This window comes from Anolis sagrei, chromosome 2 (assembly GCF_037176765.1).
Source record: "Anolis sagrei isolate rAnoSag1 chromosome 2, rAnoSag1.mat, whole genome shotgun sequence".
In the NCBI taxonomy this organism is placed as follows: domain Eukaryota; kingdom Metazoa; phylum Chordata; class Lepidosauria; order Squamata; family Dactyloidae; genus Anolis; species Anolis sagrei.
In genome coordinates this window covers 29,422,533-29,436,508 of record NC_090022.1, presented here as the reverse complement: position 1 = coordinate 29,436,508, position 13,976 = coordinate 29,422,533, and the positions used below count along the sequence as shown (strand labels likewise).

Sequence of the window (13,976 nt, the reverse complement as noted above, 5' to 3'; positions counted from 1 at the left end):
ACAGCACACAGTGACATTTCAGCTGTTTCAACTCAACAAGCACAGCTGGTATGGGGGAAAGCAGCATGGTTTCAGTTGCACAAAGAAAAGAGTGCTTGCAATTAAGTTTTATAATATTTAACAATATTAATGGCAGGAAATATCTCCAAGCTACAGAAAAACTTCATTGATCTGGGAAAGGCTAGTTCAACAGCATAAATTTTACATCCCACTTTATCTGCAATAATATAGTAACAGATATAATTAATGCTAAAGTCAGATTCCTGCCATCTCTAAATGCTCAAAATATTTAAAACTCAATTTAAATGCTTTAACTGGTTTAAATAATTTAACTAATTTGAGTAATTTAGCAGTTGGAGGAACTTAAGCAATTTCATGAATCCAACTCAGTTACCTAATGTCAATGTGAACATCATCATTATCATAAATTTTATTTGTTACCCACCCCTCTTCACATCTTGAGAAAATATAGTTAAAATACATGGAATAAACAAAAAGGGGAGTAAAAACTATGTGTATTAAAAACATAGAACAAAGATTAAAACACAAATACTAATAAAATTTAAAATTAAAATCAATAGTTCAAAATTTGTCTTATCTGGATTCATTTTCAATTTGTTTTTCTTCATCTAGCCCATTACCTTCTCCGGGCATTAATTCAGAGGAGGAACACTATGCTTAGCTGAGGATGTTTTTGAAGGCAAGGAGAAATATATTTGGGCATCATCAGCATATTGATAACACCTCACTCCATGCCAGTGGATGCTCTCTCCCAGTGGTGTTGTGTAAATGTTGAAAAGTATTGGGGATAAAATGGCCCCTTGTGGCATGCCATTGAACAGCTACTTTTTGGAAGAGGGGCTATCTGCAAGCATTAAAACTGTGACTGTTGCTAGTTCCAGGTAGAGTGGACCCATTGAAGCAACTTCCAAATGGGAAAACAGTAGTGATGTGAAATTTGCTGATTTTAAGAGGTCTACCCTCATTAAGTTATTTGAGATCAGATAACTTAAGAAGTACTGGTGTTTACTTATAAGGAACCTTTAGTATACAGGCCAAGTTTCAGATTAGGTTTTGGAGCTGCTGCAGATGTAGCCACATGGAAACACATGCTCTATTGTTATCATAGATAGCAAATTTCAATATTGATTTCTACTGCAGCTTATGCAAGGATATCACCAAAGCCTATTTTGCTTTTTCTAGTGGTGTAATCTGTGCATTGACTTGGTAGCATTCACCAGTGAGATATTCAAAGGAGCCGTTTTCCAGTCACTGGATGGCATTATTGTTTCAGCTAACTGTAAGCTGCGAAAGATCTTCACACTGAAGTCAAAGCCCCTGGACAAAGCTGATGAAGAAGGTATGTTAACTCAGACCTCATGGAACTTCATTAGATTGCAATTCCAAGCTTGTCTGTCAAGCTTCTGTGATTAATTATTGGAAAGTTTAAACTATTTCATTGCAATTAAAGTGAGCACAGGTCATGTAGCTCTCTTGCTCATGGGCTATCAGTGACATTAGCTAAGCGTGGTTGCAGTGTAGGTAGGCACTTAAGCACCATCTTCATTAAAACTGCATTGTGGAAAAGGTTCCATCTTTGAATTAGCATACAAAACTGCTAATAATCGTCTGGCAAGCTACCTGTAGCTAAGTATTTCATTAAGGATTGTGAAAGAGAACTTGTTATTAATTATTAGAGGGCTCTTCTACTGAGAGATATCATTTTCTCAAGGTGGCTTATAGAGAGAAAGCTGCAAAGAGTATCCATATAATATTTAGCCATAATTAGAAACCAGACAGCTGAGGAAGAAACTAGATAGTTGTTGGTGAAGTTCACATTAACTCTCTTCCCAGTATTATTGGTGGAAAAAATCGTATAACTTGTCAACAACATATTCATATTTACATTTAGCCCTGTTACTATATTTTAGTTATTTTTTCCTATGGTTCTATAAAATCTAAGCTAAATTTTACTCTTTGAAATGATGTCCCAGTCCCTCTTTCTACTCAGATCCACCAGCCTCCCAGCTCTTCCACACAAGGAAGCTTTAAGAAGCTTTTAGCCAGAAATAACTCGGAACCTTCTTTTGCTTGTTAATGTGAGCTTTGCCTGGAGTCTGTTCATTTGGCTAAATTTTGAATCTTTCTTGCTTTGCTTTTTGAACCCATTTTGATCTTGTTCTCTAGTTCCAATCAAATGGAACTATTTTTGATGTTCAGGATTGCATAGGTTTCTATCTGAGTGACACATTCCTTTTGGAGCAGGCATCTTGATTTAAAAGCTTTTCCTCCCATCTAACTGTCTGATCTTACACATTTTCCTTCTTTACCAAGCTTGTTGCCTCCCTGCCCAAGAAAGAATATCATTAAAAAATGTCACCTTGTACAAATCTATGCCCACTGCAGACATAATGATCTTGTTTGTGGAAATGTAAATATGGTAGAGTCTTGACTTGTGTTTTTGAAAGATCAGAACAATGGATTTGTTTTCCAGATCATGTACTGATGTGAATAGGGTTCCAAATCTAGGTGCACACATATGGTGGGTTTGCTATCTTCTATCTCCTTAACTTACCTCACCTAGTGTTACCTAGATGAACAGTAACTTTGGAGACTTTCCCCTTGGTACTTAGCATGGTAACATCTTAAGCAACAAGGATCTCAAGTGATGTAATTTTATAAACATAGGAAAATTCTACTGTCTATGGCATCTGAAATTATTCTGGTTTGCATGCTGGTTGCTTCTGGATTGAGAGAACCCAGAACCTCAACCAATGGCTGATACCAAATGAGAAACTCCCCCCTGGGCACACAGAGGACTGGGCGATTTGGAAGGCGCTGAACAGACTGCGCTCTGGCACCACAAGATGCAGAGCCAACCTTCAGAAATGGGGCTACAAAGTGGAATCCTCGACATGCGAGTGCGGAGAGGAGCAAACTACTGACCACCTGCTGCAATGCAACCTGAGCCCAGCCACATGCACAATGGAGGACCTTCTTGCAGCAACACCAGAAGCACTCCAAGTGGCCAGATACTGGTCAAAGGACATTTAATCAACTACCAAACTCACACTTTTTGTATTTTCTCTGTTTGTTTGCTCTGTTCTGTTAGAAATGTAATATAATTGACTGGATGCCCTGACACGAGAAATAAATATCTGAAACGATAATGCATAAAAGATTTAAATGGTGCCAGAGGCAAACTTGAGAATGCACTTTGAGTTGCAGAATTCCAGAACAATAATATTTGGATTCAGATAAGGCTGAATATTACAGACAGGATTAATTTTTATCTCAGATCACCACCTGACCAAACTTTGGTGGCACCATTAGTTGGAATATACTATGTCCAAGATGAGAAAGAGTTCTCATTATGGAAGGCAACAATGGATGATACCTAGGGGACGACGGCAGTCAGTGAGCTCCTGAAAATGTCTTGAAATTGTATTAGCTCTGCTTCTCAGGTGTAGTGAAATGGATCCCCACTTGGCCAGAATGAGGAATTGTCAGCGACCGTGGGCCTCCTCATTGGCCATTAGTGGGAAAGGAGACAGATTTTGACGATTGTCTGCAATTAGAGTCTTCCCAGAACCAGGTGGTAAATTTTGGATGTCCTCATTAGTGAGCAAATGTATTTTGATTTTAACAGACTGTGTTTTCTCAGCCTATGCTATATTCCTGCAACTGTGATCCAAGTACTTTGCTCATTTTTAAGAAAAAGATGATACCGTAGAGATGCCATTTTAATTTTGTGTTTATTCTGTCCAGGTGATTTGAATTTGTAAGGCCCTAGTTTTCAAGAACCAGCATTTTGTTTTTCAGAGAAATGCCATCTGTGCAGGCAGCTTTTTGCCATCCATTACATAGTTGATTTGTTATGTGTCGGTCGGGGATGAAGTCTGTCATATTGAAATGTTTATTGAGTGGTGGTCACAAGGGTGACAGCTGAACATGGTGCTTTACCAATTGAAGGCAAAAGAGAATCAGCATTGCTTTCCAATCAGGCCGATATGGGAGTGGATTCTGCCTGTATATGCTATATGATACAGGGCATAGGAACATAAAGATGAATAGCAGTATCTCTGCTTGTTAGGGTAGGCAGTGAGTGCCTTGAAGTTTTTTATCGGATCATTTCCCATTATGACTGGGAGGAGGAGATTTGGATGCCTTCTCTATGTCTGATTTATGTTTGAAGACAGAATTTATTTACAACATTTTACCCTGCCTCACCAGAGCTACAGCGTGCTTGCATAATATTGTCATGCATCCATTTCAGTGTAATACAGTAAAACCCCACAGAATTTAAAACAGACCAATACTATAACCCAAATTGCAGACAGTTATAAATAGGAGAAATTGATCAATAGCTTAAATCCTTCAGCCTTCCAAAAGAAAAGAAGAAACAGCCATGCTCCTCATCAGGAAAGGCATTCCAAAACTGTGAAATGAATGAAGTAAACAAACACACATTTCCTAAACAGTAAATAGAGAACGAAAGGCATTCATCCACAGCATAAAATGTAGCTCTTACTTCTTTATTGGGATGTACATGTCGGACTTATCACCCTTCAAAAATTATAATGGATATCTACCTGAGTAAAAAAGTGCTGCAAAAAGGTAATCCTCCCCCACTACCTTTTGAATGCATAAGCACGTATATTTAAAGGAGTGATTTAATGTAGCTATTAAATCCTTGAATTTCCCAAAAGGAATTAATGATCACACCAACCAACAAAGTTTAGTTTTCATAGAACTTCATCTTGGAGACTATTAAATGAAAGGAAGGAAAAGTAAATATGTTGATTTTGAGGCAGGATATAAATGAGATCCTCTAAGAATCTGCTATTATTATTATATTGTTCATAAATTCAGTTGAGGCAAGCTGTATGATGGTCAAGTTTGTGGATGCCTCAGTTATTTGAGATGCTGAAAATTGAAACAGAACTCCAAAATCAACTCTCTAGTTCAGGTGAATAATCAACAAATTATCAAATTTAAATAGACATAAAAGGATGTACATTGCTGCATTTGCAGTCCGTGCTCTGTTCACCAGTTTCCAAAAAACACACATTCTTAGAGGCTGAGAATTTCCTTTCCATTACATCTTAATGTCTTTCTGTAATAGTGGCCATTCCAGGTCTGAATTCTAAACCAATGGAAAATTTTGCCAAGAAGTGAAGTGGTGGAGAAGCTCTCTTACTTTCTTTTTGTACTTATTGGGAGTACTTCTGTTGTGTCAGTAGTCAGTTCATCTGCCTGCAATCTTTCCATCAGATTGAAAATTAAGTAGGGAACTATTCCTCACCTTCCTCAGAGAAGTAAACCAGAATGTGAGAAGGAGGAAACCAGTAAATGGCACTTCCTGAGTATTCATATTGAAGAGGAAATGCTGATAAATTTACAGCTGTGGTAGTGACTGAATGTTTTTATTTTAAAAATGGGGAAAATGCTCTAATCTGTGAAACAATGCAGGCTAATTACCTTGCCATGGCTTTAGGAAACTTTCTATTCATTTTAATCAGGATTAGAGCAGTTAGACTGAGCCTTTGGGGCCATCCATGGAATTGGGAATCAGGTGAATAAGTAGATTTTATTCTGCAAATCTCTTTGGATATTACTCTGGAGGGTGAGCTGTATCCTCACATTTTGTTTTAGCATTTTATTTTCTTATTAAGCTATAAGCTACAAAGCTAATGCAGAATGATTTGTGTATTCAGCTGGTTCTCCTCTTGGCATCTCCCCTTTTTTGTAGTTGAAGTTCTTTTGTTTGTTTTGTTCTAGTACTGTGGCTTATTAGACAAAACATTGTTTCATCTAGGAGAGTTCTGCTGTTCAGTAGTAATATGCTTTTACATTGCTGCTTTCAACTTAGCTCTGTGAGCTGGGCTTGTCAAGTAGCATGCATGACTGAGTTTGCAGTTTCAAGAAACTCTCACCCCTCGTGTATGCATTAAAATCATTAGCAGAGAAAGAAAAGTATTTCTGTTCTTGTTATTCCATGAAATGTACAAAAGATAAAGAGGCTGTATTGCTATAACTCTGATAGACAACATGGGTGTTGGGATTCATGCTGGAATAGAGATGTGAGTTGCAGATTTCCTCTCCATACCAAAGAGAAACTTCAGAGTGACTCAATAGTTAGGTGAAAAAGAAATCTACTTTTAGTCCTATTTTTATGTTTTTCAAATGTAACAGAACTGTGACAAGAAGAAAGTCATTGCTGAAACCACATGAACAGCACGGATATATTAGATGCTTCAGAGAAATCACCGTGATCTGAATTGTGAGACCAGCGAATTGTTCAGTGTATTTTAATTGCAAAACCCCTCCGCCCTGAAATCTAATTAATTCTTATCCCCATACATAAATTATTTGAATAGTAAGTTAACAGCAATCATGCATATGCAATTACGTTTCCTAGAAAAGATATAACAGCTGGTGATTAGTTGAAGATTTATGGAATCAGAAGGGCTGAGATCGTTGTCTTGTCCATCCCTCCTCTAAAAAGATAGACCTTCCATTCTTTATCACCTTGTGGAGATTAATTTATCTGAGCCAAACAGGAGCCCTTTGATAGAATAACAGAGTTAGAAGAGACCACACCGGCCATCTAGTCCAACCCCTTCCCATGCAGGAAAAGCACAATCAAAGTACTCCTGACAGATGGACATCCAGCCTCTGTTGGATGGCCATCATAGTGTGATTTCCACCAAACTCCAAGGCAGAAAGTTTCACTGTTGAACAGCTCTCAAGGTCAGGTGGTTCTTCCTAATGTTCATGTGGAATCTCCTTTCCTGTAATTTGTACCCCTTGCTCTGAGTCCTAGCTTCCAGGGCAGCAGAAAACAAGCCTGCTCCCTCTTCCTTATGACAGCCTTTCAAATGATAAAACATGACAGCCATGTCTCATATCAACATTATCTTCTGCACCATAGCTGTAGTATATACCATTTTGCTCCACTTAACCTGGAACATCCACACACCCCAGTCTACATGTTACCCTATGTAGTTTTCTAAATTATATACGGCTAAATAACACAAATGATATACAGGCAGTCCCCAAGTTACAAACATTTGACTTACTAATAATTTATAGGTGAGAGTGGGGATGAGACAACAGGAAGTGAGAGAAGGGAAATTCACTCCTGAAAGAGTCAGCAAGGGGGAAAGGTGTCTCAACTGAGGCTTTCTCACCAATCCTTGTTTCCACCAAAAGCCACATTTTTCAAAATCCAAATATCACAGGGATAGAAAGTGTGGTAAAATCTTCTGAACAGAGGCACAGACTGCAAAACAAACAACCACAGGGGTGTTAACCCTTCCTAATGCTCTCTGTGTGTGATAGATATAGATAGATAGATCGATAAATCGATAGATCGATAGATCGAGTTACACTTTTTAAAATGTTGCTGTTCCAACTTTCAAGCAAATTCAACTAAGAACAAACCTACAGAACCTATCTTGTTTGTAACCTAGCTACTGTCTGCATTGCTGAGATCATATCAGTTACTTGAGACAAACCTCATTGGTTTAAAATGTGTCAGTAGTCACACATCTTATATTGACAAGAATGGGGGAAGGATGCTGCAGCATTGTTTCTGAGCACTCTGGCATATTTAAAAGCTAAAGTAGTCCTATCCATTTGAAGTAATGAAGATTCTAAGGATTGTTGATTACTAATTTAGAAATACTGTAATAGATTTTCACCAGAAACACACACACACACACACACACACAAGGTAACAAATTAAGAAATGAAGGATTTTGATATGAAACACATGTGAGCTTTTTATGTGCTTTACTTTTTTCATTTCTCAAGTGCCATAGTGTTTTAAATTTTGTAACTGCAGAGGCTAAAACCTTTTAACATATGGATGCTATATGTTTTGAAGTTTTGGGGGTCCTGGTAATTGTTTTGTGGGTTGTATTACTCCCAATAGGGCCAGTGAGGTTAAACTAAGCCCCTGGGAAACAAAGGTTCACATCCCCATTTGTCAATGGAAGCACTCTGGAAAACTTGGGAAAATCACACCCCATTCAGCCTCAGGGAAACCCTCTCTGAACTAATCTTACCATGAAAACTCACCAGTATCAGCATAGAGTTGCTATAAGTCAGAAATGACCTGAAGGCCACGAGTTTTGTCTCTTAAATGATTTTATATTGTTAGATGTGAGAATGTTTTTATTTTTATTTTTTAAAAACTTATTTTTATTTATTTACTTTGGGAGCCACCTTGGGTCCCACCCTGGGAGAAAGGAGGCATACAAATGAAATACATAAGTAATGCTTTTGCAATTTTTCCCCAAGGATTTACAATGATTTTTCATTTCACAGTTTCTGGACCAATAGATACTATTCCCCGAACCTGTCAGTTAAATTCAGATGTACCACAAGTCACACAACTACTGAATATGAACAAGCTTCGTCAAACAGAACAAAAATGTGGAGGTCGACTCTTAACCTCACCAGAATTAGGTAGGTTGTAAGACTAATGCTTTTTAATGAAATACACTACTTGTTTGATTAAAAACATCAAAAATGTTTTCAGGACCATGTCTTCTTCAATCATGAGCCAATTCACATTGCTTTTGTTCTGTGAATGAACAGTAATGCACAAAAATCTTGAGTAAATTTATAAACAAGACAACCCACAAACATGTACTGGTGGTGGACATTTCATAGGCACATTCCCCTATGGGGCTGTACCATATTGCCACACCAAAAAAATAAATAAAAACAATACCATGTCGCTTCTAACCTTGGTATTCAATGCTACATTGTTATTTGTAAGGATCTTATCTAATTCATACGCAGCTCCCCTTCCAAATCCTAGTTTCTGTTTTGATAATGCTTAGCTGTAAACCAGCCTTTTCACTTTTTTCCTTGACTTTCTTCAATAATCACGCCAAGTCTTTTACATTTTCTACCAGTGGTATCCTCTGCATGTCTTAAATTGTTGATGTTCCTTCCTCCAATTTTTTTTCTCCTCCTTTCTTTCAGTGTAATCCAGTTTTACCTATGACATGTTCACCATACACACATTAAATAGGCTGATAAAATGCAGTCTTGCTTGACCTCTTTTCTCATTGGAAACAATTAAATTTCTCCAGATTCTGTCCTGATGGTGGCCTCTTCTCCTGAGTAGAGGTTACACATCAGAATAATCAAATGATTGGCATACCCAGATATCTGATGGGAAAAGAGTTAATCTGACAAAATGAGTCTTAAGGAATTGATTCATATGAGTTGCATCCTGGTTTTATATACTTGCATGTCCCTTTCAATGAAACCAGTCATCTACCATTTGAATTATAACATAGTGTCAAGGTGTACCACTAGCAGTAGCCCCTTGAATATGAATTCCAAGTATTCATTTTCTTGTAAGAAAGCAAAGGGATGTACTTGTGGACACCAGAATAGGAGAGGAGAGCTCATTTTACCTTTGAAAATTTCAGTTTCCATCACCCTAGCTTAATATAGTACCTATTTTGTACATCCAAATTCACAAACTAGAGAACTGAGTCAGTTCTTGTTTATAGAGACCTGCCCTATAATTTTGCACAGTCTTAAGTTATATTCCATTTCTTGGCTGTATTAGGATGTGATGAAGTTTGGGTAACTTCCTTTTACTTCTGTATAGATTGATGGATAGCTGTCTTGAATTATGTGTTGTGAGAAAGTCAAGATAATAAATAAATAAATAGTGTTTATAGCTAGTCAGTAAAAAAGTATTGCAGAAGGGTCAGGCTTTACGCTGCTTTCATAAATTACTGTTTTTCATCTGGTCTCTAAGAGAGAAGGCAAGGCATAACTGTACCTCTTCAGAATCTCCTTTTCGTATCAATTGTTCTCAGAAAAGGCATTATGGTTTTGTGTTGGACTTCATCCATATGTCTGTTTTTATAGTAACTCTGCTTGTTATTCCTTGAAAAAAATGATGGTCTCTAGACCAGCATTTCTCCATCTGGGGGTCAGGACTCCTTGGGGGGTCATGAGGCAATTTCAGAGGGATCGCCAAAGACCACCAGAAAACATATATTTCTGATGGTCTTAGGAACCTCTTTGACAGAGAAAGCTGAAGATCTCTCCGCCTGTCCTCCTCTTCCTTTTTGGAATCCTCCCACCAAAAGCCCTCCTTGGCCTCTCAGCCAAGGGGAAGGCTGTTTTTGAGACTCCAAATGGGATGGGAGAGCAGGTGAGCTTGGCGCATGGCAGCGTGGTACACATGTGCAGGCAAGGGAGAGCGTAAAGGCTGGAGGGATGCTCATACTAGTGAGTCTCTTCAATACATGGGCTTTCTGTGTGAGAAGTTTGGCCCAATTCTATTGTTGGTGGGCTTCAGAATGCTCTTTGATTGTAGGTGAAGTATAAAACCAGCAACTAAAACTCCCAAATGTCAAGGTCTATTTTCCCCAAACTCCATCAGTGTTCTCATTTGGGCATATTGAGTATTCGTGCCATGTTTGTCAACATCTGTCTGTGTACAACTCCAAAACTCAAGGTCAATGCCCACCAAACCCTTCCACTATTTTCTGTTGGTCATGGGAGTTCTGTGTGCCAAGTTTGGTTCAATTCCATCATTGGTAGAGTTCAGAATGCTCTTTGATTGTAGGTGAACTATAAATCCCAGCAACTACAACTCCCAAATGACAAAAGCAATCCCCCCAACCCTGCCAATATTCAAATTTGGTCATATCGGATATTAGTGCCAAATTTAGTCCAGTGAATGAAAATGCATCCTGTATATCAGGATTACATTATGATTGATAACAGTTATGAAGTAGCAATGAAAATCATTTCATGGTTGGGGGTCACCACAACATGAGGAAATATATTAAGAGGTTGTGGCATTAAGAAGGTTGAGAACCACTGCTCTAGACAAAGAAGAAGGAACAAATTTAGGGAATTATACTTGAGCTATTTTGGAGAACAAGTAGAGGATGAAGTCATTGAAATATTCTGCCCTTCAGAATTCCTTTTTGATTGTTCTATGCAAGACAAGGCCACTTATGTCAGCACTAAGCCTCATACCATATTAAATTTGCTCAAAGTTTCAATTTAAAGAAAGAAATACTTGCCAAACTGTTGTCCCCTTTCAAGAATAGACATGTTAATACCTTTCATGAAAAGAAAGTACAGTTTCTCTGTTAAATTCCATGATGAAAAAAGATCTTTATTAATATGAATGGCAACAAAATAAGAATGGTAAATGATTTAAGTTTTACCATAGTAGTACTTCTGTGTCTAATATAATGAAAACAAAAAGGTAATAGAGTTCATTTAATTTTGGATAACCACTTAGGGGTATAATTATTTTTTTATTTTTTTATTTCTTACTCTATATAACAGCCTGATCTGCTTTAATTTTATAAGCCATTTAATTATATGTTTGAATAAAAATTCAAGACTTCATCTAGGTATTTCAATGTCTTTTATTTTAAAGTTCAAGGACACTATGATGCATGACATAAAATCATATGGGGAGGGGTAAAGATGAGTATGGGTACATTGGATGGATTCATTCAAAAGTTTTAATGATGCTATTAATATTTTTATGCATGAAATAAAAACTACTTTGCTGATTACTCAACTTAAATATGTCCTTTAGTGAAAATGTATTATGATTTCATACAAGTATAACACGATGGGGTAAACATGCATTCAGTACCCTACAACAAATAATGAATCATGCAGCTATACTAACATTATTGAGATGTTTATGTAAATATAAACGTTCCTTATACAATGTCTTTTTGGTATCCCCTGGTGTTTGGTTCCAGGACCCCCATGTATACAAAATCCGTGGGTGCTCAAGTCCTGTGATATACAATGACATAGTAAACATAAAACGGCAAAATCATGGTTTCCTTTTTTGGAATTGTTTTAAATGTTTTCAAGCCATGGATGCTTAAATAGATAGGTGCAGAATCCATGGATACAGAGGGCAGGTAGTATAGAACTTTAGATTTATTTAGTTTCAAGTTTAAATTAACTAAGATGCTGAGGCTGAATTGGCCCAACTTGCTCATTACACTATGTAACACAATTTGAACAACATTCTACTCCTGGTTTGAAAGTGTTATTCCTGTTTAATTGTGCGGTACTTACTTTGAAAGTAGTTGTTATACTCCAGAAACTTTGTCTTTGTGGCTGCCACAACTATATTGAATTAATTGAGATTTGATGAGGTATTTATTAAAAACTATAGCAAAATGTGCTGCAGGATGTCCCACAGAAACGAAGTTTTTGCAGTTTAATAAACTTTTTTTCATGTTTATAGAAACATGTTTTTATGATAGAACCAATTAGAAGATGATATTTATAAGCCAGGATCAAAAATCATGTTACATAGTGTTATCTGCTTGGACCTAGGACATTAGCAGTACCACATCACTGCAACTAACCTATTTGTTGGCAGAATTATTCAGAGATGGATCATTATCAAGTACCAAGAAACATCATGTCCCTAGTCAGTTACCAAACCAGATTATCTATGTAACACATCCAAGCACCCTCCTCAAATTTGTCTTTAGGTTAGCCTCTGTCACCATGATCCCCTGTAAAATGCTACTTCTGTTAAAATCCATTACAGAATTAACATACCTAAAGGTCCTCACAGATTTATCTGGCCATTCTAGATTTTGATGTGTACTTGATTCTCTCACTATTGCTCTTTCTCACTTTCAGAGGGATAAACATGTAGGACTTGTGTCAAAACTAACATATTTAAGGCTAACTTGTGGAATGACTTGCCAGAAGCTATTCAACTGCTGGGTTTGTTTAAAACAGCATTAATGACCAATTTCTTCTGGCAAGCCTATAGAGATAGGTTTTTTAAATTGCGAGTTTATAAATTATGAATATATTATGTCTTTATGCTTCTTAAACATGTTATGCTCTTTTAACTGATTATGTATTTTTAATTGGTGTTCGTGTTTTCAGCTGTGTTGTGTGTCTATATTTTAATCTGGTGTTCTCCGCCTCAATCCATATGGAGAATGAGTAAGAAATAATAATGATTGCAATGATGATGCTAATAACTACTACTATTATTATTACTATTATTGTTTTCTTGCATTTCATTTTGTATAGAACACTTCCTTAGTGTAATCTTCCATTTCCAATGTATCATCACATCATGCATGACAAGGGAGAGATCACTGCAACATTGAGTATAGAAACTATTGTCAGTGGTAACTGCATTGACACTGTTCTGTTTCCTGTCGTAGTCACTGTGAATCGTACATTTGGTATCCCTGCGCTTGCGCAATACAACTTTTCGGAACCTTCTAGAAAGAAAAAGAAACTTCTAGCCCTCAGCTAGGCCCGCCCCCCCTCCTCCCGAGTATATATAGCCCGAGGGCGGGACTAGCCGTCAGTTCTCTTAATCCGCTTGTGACAGCTTTGAGAACCTTCTGTGACTTGCGATTCTCTATATCTTTGACTCGGTTTTTGAACTTTGGACTCTCTTTTTGACGACTCTTCTGCCTAGCCCTTTGGCACTACGATCGATTGGACTGTCTATAAGGTACTTGACCCAGATTGGAATTGACGAATCTCCTTGATAGCCTCTCGCTATGGCTACCACCTCCTTTAAAAAGTGCGTCAAGTGCCCCAATATCCTCCCGGATACAGATGGGCACACGCTGTGCCTCACTTGCTTAGGGGAGGCTCACTTGACCCAGTCTTGTGCCATATGCCTCTCCTTTACTCCTCAAACGAGGAAAAATAGAGTGTCTAGGCTCCGGGCGGCGCTCTATGAGAGGGCTCTCATGCCTCCCTCCGCCCCGGCACAAACCACCGAGCGCCCAGACCTACCTTTCCTGATTGCCTCCGCTGGGACGGCCAAGAAGAAGGCCAAGAGGCCCAAACCTAAAGGGCCTCAAGATGGCGGCCGGGCTCCCTCACAAGGAAGAACCTTGGAAGATAGAGCGGGAAGACCGCTGGAGGGCCGCAGCGCCATGGCGCCTTTGCTG

General features: G+C 38.0%; 1 protein-coding gene across 2 annotated transcripts in view; it reads left to right on the top strand.

The window, feature by feature from the left end:
• Positions 1–13,976, top strand: part of CFAP20DC (CFAP20 domain containing) — a 177,580-nt gene that overhangs the window by 44,260 nt on the left and 119,344 nt on the right. For both annotated transcript variants that reach the window (XM_067463435.1, XM_067463434.1), the window contains 2 exons: positions 1,204–1,360; positions 8,335–8,475. In XM_067463435.1, the coding sequence (XP_067319536.1) occupies positions 1,204–1,360; positions 8,335–8,475 (298 nt within the window). The remainder of the gene's footprint in view (positions 1–1,203; positions 1,361–8,334; positions 8,476–13,976) is intronic.